The following is an 8854-nucleotide window of genomic DNA, read 5'->3' on the forward strand; positions in this document are numbered from 1 at the left end:
AAGGGGTGCTCAACAAGAGGACCCAGATGAGACTGAGCAATGATGGGAACGGAGCGCTCACCTACAGACTCAGAGCCCAGGGAAACTGTCGGAGAGTAGCCCTCACTTCAAGTTCTCAGGAACCTCAGAGATGGTGGACAGTGTTTTTTTTCCCCACAGGTCAGAGGAAGTCCTCAATGAGGAAAAGTTGTCCTTGGCCACACATCACATGGTCCTCTCCAGGAGAATTGCTTTTGATCCACAGTTCTAGACAGTTGCTTCTCTGGTGAAAAGTGTATAACCAGTGAAATGTCAGGAACCATCCAGGCCATATTTGGAAATTGGTTTTCATGCACTGGTCCCAGAGGAATACTGGCCAGGTTAAATCATTCATAAGAGCTCAGCCACTTGAGCACAGGTGTGGTAATGGTGGACCATGAGTGATTAAAGCAGGTCCTCAGCACTGTTGCAATTGAGATGCACTAACAGTTATCTTGTGGTTTCAGGCATCGGTTAGAAGCCCCTCTGTACTGTAGCACCAAAGGCTAAGTGAGGTGGTGGGAAAGAGACAGTATGGACACTTCTCCAAGATTCCACCTTCATGTTCGCAGTGAAACTCAGGTGAGGCCACAGTTGGCATATGAATCTTAGCAGGGAAGGGATTCCCCCACAAAGTCACTAATAAATCAGGTGGCCTGGGGCTCAGAGGAGACTGAGCCCTGGTGGGTGAACAGCATTCACCCCAAATATCCAGAGGACATTGAAAAGTTCTGGGCAAGGAGTATACTCACCCAACAAGGCTCAGTGAACTCTGAGCAGTGGTGAGTGTGGAAAGCTTAAAGAGGGACCCAAAAAATATGCACTCTCAGGTGAAGGGCACTCACCCGAGACCACTGAAAATTGGATGGCTAAGAGAACATTTCACAGGACCCAGAGAACATGGGGACTGTTAGGCAAGGGGGCCTCACCCATAAGACCCAGAGGAGACTGAGCACTGCTGGGTGAGGGGTGCTCACCCAAAGGACTCAGAGGATCCTGAACAATGGTGAGAGGAGAGATCAGAGTTTGGCACAGAGAGAGAAGCCTGCTCACTGACTGGCGAGGGGCGCTCAGGCTCAGGACTCAGAGGAGACTCAGCAATGGATGGTGGGAGGAGGTCTGGAAGAGGACACGGAGAACACTGAGCGCTTTTGTTGATGGGACATTCATCCATATACCCAGAGGAGACTGAGCAGTGCTAGGCAATGTGTGCTCATCCAGAGGTCCCAGAGGAGGTGGAAACTGCTGGGTGATGGGTGCTCACCCAGAGGACAAAGAGGATACTGAGACATAATGATAGCTGGGGATGCAAACTACAGAACCCAGAGTAGACAGTGTGCTGTCAGCAGGATGTCACTGACCCACAGCACCCTGAAGAGACAGAGACCTGATGTGCAAGGGACACTCACCTGGAAGTACTGGAGAAATAGCACTGGAGGGCAGTGGCACTCACCACCAAGATTCAGGAGAGAGTGAGCTCAGGAGAACAAGGGGTCCTCAGTAAGAGGACCCGGATGAGATTGAGCAATCTGGGCAAGGGGGCCCCTCCCACAGGACCCAGAAGACCCTGAGCAATGGTGGGCGTGCAAACATGAAGTACAGGACCCAGAGTATACTGAGTATTGTGAGGTTAGGAGCTGTCTTTTGGAGGACACCGAAGAGACGGAGGAATGTTTTGAGAGGAGAACATAGCACAGATCCCAGAGCAGACTGAGGAGTTTTAGGCGAGTGGTGCTCCCCAGAAGAGCCAGAGAAAACTAAGCATGGCTGGGTCAGGTGCGTTCATGCACAGGACCTAGAGGAGACCATTGATCACTGAAGGAATGATTCAAACTAAATGCAGAGAAGACTGAGCCCTGTTTGGTGATGCGGCAGACCTTCACAGAACTCAGAGCAGATGAGCCCTGGTGGGAGAGGAGCTCTCACCCACTGACTCAGAGCCCTGGGAAATGTAGGAGAGTAGCCCTCACCTCAAGTTCTCAGGTACCTCAATGATGCTGGACAGTGTTGCTTTTTCAGAGATTAGAGGAAGTCTTCCTCAATGAGGAGATAGTGTCCTTGGCCACAGGTCAAGGACATGGTCCTTGTCAGCAGAATTGCTTTTGATCCATAGTCCTAAACGGCAGCTTCTCTGGTGAAAAGAGTGTGTCCAGTGGCATGTCAGGGAAGATCCAGACCATATTTGGAAATTTGGTTTTCATGCACTGGTCCCTACAAGGACCTTAGGAATACTGGCCAGGTTAAATCATTCATAAGAGCTCAGCCATTTGAGCACAGGTGTGGTAATGGTGGACCACGAGGGATTGAAGTAGGTCCTCAGTGCTAATACAATTGAGATTCACTTCCAGTTATCTTGTGGTTTCAGGCATTGGTGAGAAACCACTCTGAAGGTAGCACCAAAGGCCAAGTGAGGCATGAATATGGACAGTTCTACAAGATTCCAATATTGTGTTCACTATGAAACTCAGGTAAGGCCACAGCTGGTTTGAATATTAGCAGGAAAGGGATTCCCCCACAAAGGTCTCTAAATAAACCACATGGCCTGGGGGGAGACTGAGCCCTGGAGGGTTAGACAACCCACCACAAATATCCAGAATATATTGAGAACTTTTGGAAAAGGATCGCTCACCAAGAAGCTGAGGGGACCCTGAGCAATGGTGTGTTCACTGAGCTTAAAGAGAGGACCCACAAAATAATGAATACTCTTAGGTGAAGAGCACTCACCAACAAAGCCTGTGGCCACTGAGAAATAGTTGGTTAAGGGAATATCGCACAGGACCCAGAGAACACCAGGGACTGTTAGGTGAGGGGTGCTCACCCACAAGACCCAGAGGAGAATGAGCACTGCTGCGTGAGGGGTGCATGCACCCACAGAACTCAGAGGACCCTGAGAAATGGAGGGTGAGGGGAGATTAAGGACCGGATTCGGAGAGAATTGAGTACTTTTAGGCCAGGGGTGCTCAGCCACAGTTTCCAAGGGGAGTGAGGAAGGATTGGCTAGAAGAACACAGCACAGGACACAAAGAAGCCTGAGCACTGTTAGGGGAGGGGCGCTCACCCACAGTTTGCAGAGCAGACCCAGAACTGCTTGGCAAAGGGCCTGCACCCAGGGGACACAGAGAAGCCTGGGCACTGCTGTGTGAGGGGCACTCCCCAGAGAACACAGAATAGCCTTACACTGCTGGGCCAGAGGCAAAACCCCAAAGGACACAGAGGTCCCAGGGGAGACTGAGCACTGCTGGGCAAGTGGCAGTGCCCTGCAGGACCCAGGGACAGAGCACCGGATGGCAAGGGGCTCTCACCCCCATGTTTCAGTGGCGATGGAGAAGTGGTGGGAAATGGGTGATCACCCAGAGGACCCAGAGGAGACTGAGCATGGCTGGGTGAGGGGCACCCATACGCAGGACCCAGAGGAGCCTGAGAAATGGTGGGAGAGTGGAGATAAGAGGAGAAAAAAGAGAACCCTGAGCACTGTCTGGCGAGGGGTGCTCAGGCTCAGGACTCAGAGGAGACTCAGCAATGGATGGTGGGAGGAGGTCTGGAAGAGGACACAGAGAACACTGAGTGCTGGTTGTTGATGGGACACTCATCCATATACCCAGAGGGGACTGAGCTCTGCTGGGAGAGGGGCGGCTCACCCACAGGACTCAAACCCTTGGAACCTTTTGGAGACTATCACCATAAATTTTCAGTTACCCAAGTAATGGTGGGACAGTGGTATGTGTTCCCAGGTTGGAGACATACCTCAGTAATGATGGGAAATTGTCCTGGGCCTGATCCATAGGTCCTGGAAGGATGCTTGTTTTGTGAAATGAGAGTGCCCAGTGGCATGTCCAGAAAGATCCTGAGCAGAGTTGAATATTTTGTGTTTATCCAATGTTCCCAGAGACCTCAGAAATCATGGAGATGTTAAATTACTCATAATAAAGGTGTGGGAATGGTGGACAATGAGTGATGGATCCAGGTCCTCATTGCTGTTGGAATGGAGATCCACTAACAATTATCTTGTGGTTTCAAGCCATGGAAAGAAATCTGTGTGCATGGCAGCACTAAAGGCCCAGTGAGGTGATTGGAAAGAGGAAGTGTCACCATTTTGCCATTATCCAAACTAGTGTATTCTTGGAGACTCAGATATGGCCACAGTTGGTGTACTAATGGTAGTGGGAGAGAGGCTCACCCACAGACTTCACCAAATGAGGCAGTTGACCTAGGGCTCAGAGGCCACTGAGCAGTGTTGGGCTAAGGGCACCCAGTCCCATTACTCAGAGGAGAAGCTTATGGCTGGGCAGTGGGCATGCACCACAGAACTCAGAGGACCCTGAGCAATGGTAGGTAATGTGAGATTCAGGACAACCCAACAAGAAAGAGCAGTGCTAGGCGAGGTGTACTCATCTATAGGACCCAAGGTGTCTAGGCACTGCTGGGTGACGGGCGCTCACACAGAGGACAAAAAGGATATGAGGCATTTTTGGCTAGGGCTATATAGCACAGAACCCAGAGTAGACGTTGGACTGTCAAGTGCATGGCGCTCCCCCAAAGGACCCAGAGGAGACAGAGACCTGATGTGCAAAGGACACTCACCTTCATGACTGGAGAGATAGCTCTGGAGGGCCAGGGGCACTCACCACCAAGACTCAGAAGAGAAAGAGCACAGGAGAACAAGGGGTGCTCAACAAGAGGACCCAGATGAGATTGAGCAATGCTGGGCAAGGGGGCCTCATCCACAGGACCCAGAAGACTCTGAGCAATGGTGAGTATGCAAACAAAAAGGACAGGACTCAGAGCGCACCGAGTTTTATAAGGAGAGTAGCCCTCTCCCAGAGGACACAGAAGAGAATGAGGAATGTTTTGCGAGGAAAACATAGCACAGGTCCCAGAGAAGACTGAGCAGTGTTTGGCAAGTAGCGTTCATGCAGAAGACCCAGAGGAGACTGAGCAAGGCTGAGAGAGGTACGTTCATGCACAGGATATAGAGGAGGCTGAGCAATGATTGTTGAGGGGAGATTCAGAGTGAACTCAGAGAAGACTGAGTCCTGTGTAGTGATGCGGCAGTCCTTCATAGAACTCAGAGCAGATGAACCCTGGTGGGAGAGGAGCACTCATGCACAGACTCAGAGCCCTGGGAAACTGTAGAAGAGTAGCCCTCACCTTAAGTTTTCAAGTACCTCAGAGATGGTGCACCATGTTGCTTTTTCACAGGTCAGAGGAAGTCCTCTTTGATGAAAAGAAATTGTCCTTGGCCACAGGATCCTCTCGAGCAAAATCGCTTTTGATCCATAGTCCTAAACGGCTGCTTCTCTGGTGAAAAGAGTTTGCCCAGTGGCATGTCAGGGAAGATCCAGACCATATTTGGAAATTTGGTTTTCATGCTCTGGTCCCCACAGGGACCTTAGGAATACTGGCCAGGTTAAGTCATTCATAAGAGCTCAGCCACTTGAGCACAGGTGTGATAATAGTGGACCACGAGTGATTGAAGCAGGTCCTCAGAGCTGTTGCAATGGAGATGCACTAACAGATACTTTGTGGTTTCAGGAATCGGAGAGAAGCCCCTCTGTACAGTAGCACCAATGGCCAAGCAAGGTTGTGGGAAAGAGACAGTATGACAATTCTCCAAGATTCCACCTTTATGTTCGCAGTGAAACTCAGGTGAGGCCACAGTTGGCATATGAATCTCATCAGGGAAGGGATTTACCCAAAAGGTCACTAAATGAACCAAGAGGCCAAGAGCTCAGGGGAGACTGAGCTCTGGTGGTTAAAATGCGCCCACTCCAAACATCCAGAAGACATTGAGAATTCGTGCAAAGGACGCTCACCCACAAGGCTCAGAGGATGCTGAGCAGAGGTGAGTGCTGCCAGCTTAAAGAGAGAACCCACAGAAGAATAAGCACTCTTAGACAAAGGGCAGTCACCCACAAGACCCAAAGGAATCTGAGCACTGCTGGGTGAGGGGCACTCAGCTACAGGACTCAGAGGGCCCTGAGCAATGGTGGGTGAGGGGAGATTAAGACAGGATTCAGAGAGGTCTAAGCACTTTCAGGTAAGAGGTGCTTCAACACAAATTCCAAGATGACTGAGGAAGGATTGGGTAGGGGAACACAGCACAGGACACTTGGAAGACTGAGGACTGTTAGGTGAGGGGTGCTCAACCACAAGAGCTAGAGGATACTGAGCATTTATGGGCTGAGAATGCTAACCCAGAGAACCCAGAGGAGCCTGAGGATCCTTGGCTAAGGGAACACGACAGAGGACAAGGGGAGACTGAGTACTGTTAAGTGAGGAGTACTCACCCACAGATCGCAGAGCAGACCCAGAACTACTTCTTCTTCTTCTTTTTTTTTTTTTTTTTTGAGCTGTGAAGAGAACTTTATTAATGGGCAACAGACCCCTCAGGGAGCTGCATGCCCCTAAGCCCTGGCCCCTTCTGATTGGACCCTAGTGAAATGTGCACAGTTGCCCTCCTTAATTTCAGGGAGAGACAAAGAGGAATGCCATTTTTCTATGTAAAGTGAGGAATAAAAGGGGAATGAGTGGAAATCTGGTTATCCCTCCTGAGGCTCCCTGTGGAGCTGGGATGCCTGAGGTTACATGGTCCCCAGATCAGGTGTAGATACACACTCCTCCCAGAGGTAAACTGATCCCAGCTTTTGTATCGGGGTGGGAGAGAGCCTCTTAACATCATGACAGGTAGAAATGGCTCTAAGGGCACCTGAGAGATTCCACCCCCAAACCTACCAGGGCACAGGGGCTCTGGATGAACACAAAGGTTCAAGATCATTCCAAGGCCCCTGAGTTGCCAAAATATCCAAGTGACACTGATGTGTTGTGCTGCAGAAGCGGGGGAAAAGTGGGAAGGAAGCAGGGGAGTACCTACAAATCTCCAACAGGAAAACCAGAAGCAGAGACAGGTAGCCCCAGAGGCTGGTATGTGGGTGTGCCTGGGCAGGCTTGGAGGAGAACCCACAGCACACAGTCTCAGAACCTTTGCATAGTGACATATTCACCACCCTCAGCATCAAAGGAACCCAACTGGATACAGAGAAGCTATGTTGCCCTGCCCCCCAGATCAAAGACCCAGAGTGTCCCATCTCCATGTTCTGAATGTATGGCTTGAGGCTTAGCAGGACAACCAAAGGGCAGAGAATTTCAGGCCAGGACCCAGCAGTGAGATGTTAATTCTGTCCCAGAGCAGGTGCCTGTGTGGAGCGTGGAGAGTAGACAGGCAGGGAGGGAGTCTTCAGAGGTAGACATTGAGGGTCTTCAGGATACCCCGGCGGCAAAGCGGGCAGTTGCGGTGGTAGACGGGGTGGCGCATCAGGATTTCAGTGCAGGCCTGGCACAAGCACAGGTGCCTGCAGGGCAGAAGCAGCACAGTCTTTCTCTGGTCCTGGCAGATGACACACTTCTTCCGCTCCTCTTGCTCCTTTAGCAACTTCCACGGGTCTTGCCCAGCTGTAGACTCTTCCTCATTGAGCCTCTCCCGGCCCCAGGCAGGTGCCACTCTTATGGTACTGACCTCCTCCTCTTCTGCCTCTGATCTGGGCCCTGCTTCAGGAAGAGTGTCCTGTTCCTGGATCCTGGTTGAGAATACCCTTCTAGGGCCACCCTGAGGAGCCCCTGGTGTCCCTCCCCGGTATGGCCAGCTCGCCAACCTTAGGCTGCGGCTCCACACTTGGCGCCAGGCCTCCAAGCCCAGGGCTAGGCGAGTCAGCCTCACAACCTCCTCTCGCAGTCGACGGTATGATGGCCGGTTATGAAGCTGACTGAGTGCTCGGGTGGCCAGTCTCAGGGTGAAGTCTGGGTGCAACACAGTCACTGTCACTGCCAGTACACAAGCCAGTAACACCAGGCCAATGAGATTGACAAGTACAAAGCTGGCCAGGAGTCGGGCAGCTGAGGCCAGCAGTTCCAATACTAGTTGGCAGAGGGTCCAAAGGAGGATGGCCATGGCCACAGCACTGCTGGAAATATGGGTCAGGAAGGCAGCCACTACATCCGTCATCCTCCACAGAGGGCCCATAACTGTATCCCAGAGGGCCAGCACCAGGGAGAAGAGGTTCTGAGTACCAATGAGGCAGATGTTGACCAGGCTGTTGATCACATAGGCCACCAGGCTCATAGCAATAGTACAGATGTCACAGGCCTGACACAGCAAAGAATGGCCATTGGAGACCACATTGAAGATACCCCTGTGCAGTATTTCCCAGCTCCGTAGTTTCCCATGAGATGCCAGGTGCCCCAGGAGCTTCATGCTCTTAAGGCTAGAGCAGCAGCTATACAGCAGAGTACACAAGGCCTGCAAGCCCCCAAAGGTGAACCAGACCAAGGCTTCCATCAAGGCCAGCAGCGAAAGCAGGACACCTCGGCCCAAGTGCAGAAGACTAGGCAGTACTGTGTGCGGCAGGTTGTAGATAAAGGCCAGGAGCCAGGCCAGGGAAGTCAGGAGGGAGGACGCCAGCAAGAAGTTGAGATCCAACACCAAGGTCAGCACGTCCAGCACCAGGCCCACCAAATTCACTACCAGAAACACAGCCTCCATGATAGGGGTATGGAGGTCAGTCCAAAAGAAAGGCTGGCTCCTCAGTTGAGGGCGCTGTCAAGGTTGTCAATATTTTGGGTGATCAGGAATTAATTTGGAAGGGAAGTGAGCAGTCTCCAACTCAGGGGAACGAAGATCTAAGGAAAAAGTGGGCTAGAGAGAAGGGGGTCTTAATAGAGGGAAAGGGGGCCAGATGCTGCACCAGGAGTCCCGGTTTTGAAGGTGGGCTGGTTGGGAGGGAAGAAGCCAAACATCTCTGAAGTGAAGGTGAGCACAGTCTGGAGGAGAGACCTCGGCTTT

At 51.6% G+C, this 8854-nt stretch overlaps 1 protein-coding gene across 1 annotated transcript; it reads right to left on the reverse strand.

Moving 5' to 3' along the window:
* Positions 1 to 7252: 7252 nt before the first annotated feature.
* LOC143382395 (E3 ubiquitin-protein ligase RNF26-like) lies at positions 7253 to 8554 on the reverse strand. Its single transcript, XM_076836459.1, has one exon. It carries the CDS (start codon positions 8552 to 8554, stop codon positions 7253 to 7255), a length of 1302 nt encoding a protein of 433 aa, XP_076692574.1.
* Positions 8555 to 8854: the final 300 nt, after the last annotated feature.

The sequence above is a fragment of the Callospermophilus lateralis genome, chromosome 16 (genome assembly GCF_048772815.1).
Source record: "Callospermophilus lateralis isolate mCalLat2 chromosome 16, mCalLat2.hap1, whole genome shotgun sequence".
NCBI lineage: Eukaryota > Metazoa > Chordata > Mammalia > Rodentia > Sciuridae > Callospermophilus > Callospermophilus lateralis.

Excerpts from the sequence above, each read along its gene's own strand:
- LOC143382395 (XM_076836459.1), bottom strand. The coding sequence starts at position 8,554 with ATGGAGGCTGTGTTTCTGGTAGTGAATTTGGTGGGCCTGGTGCTGGAC.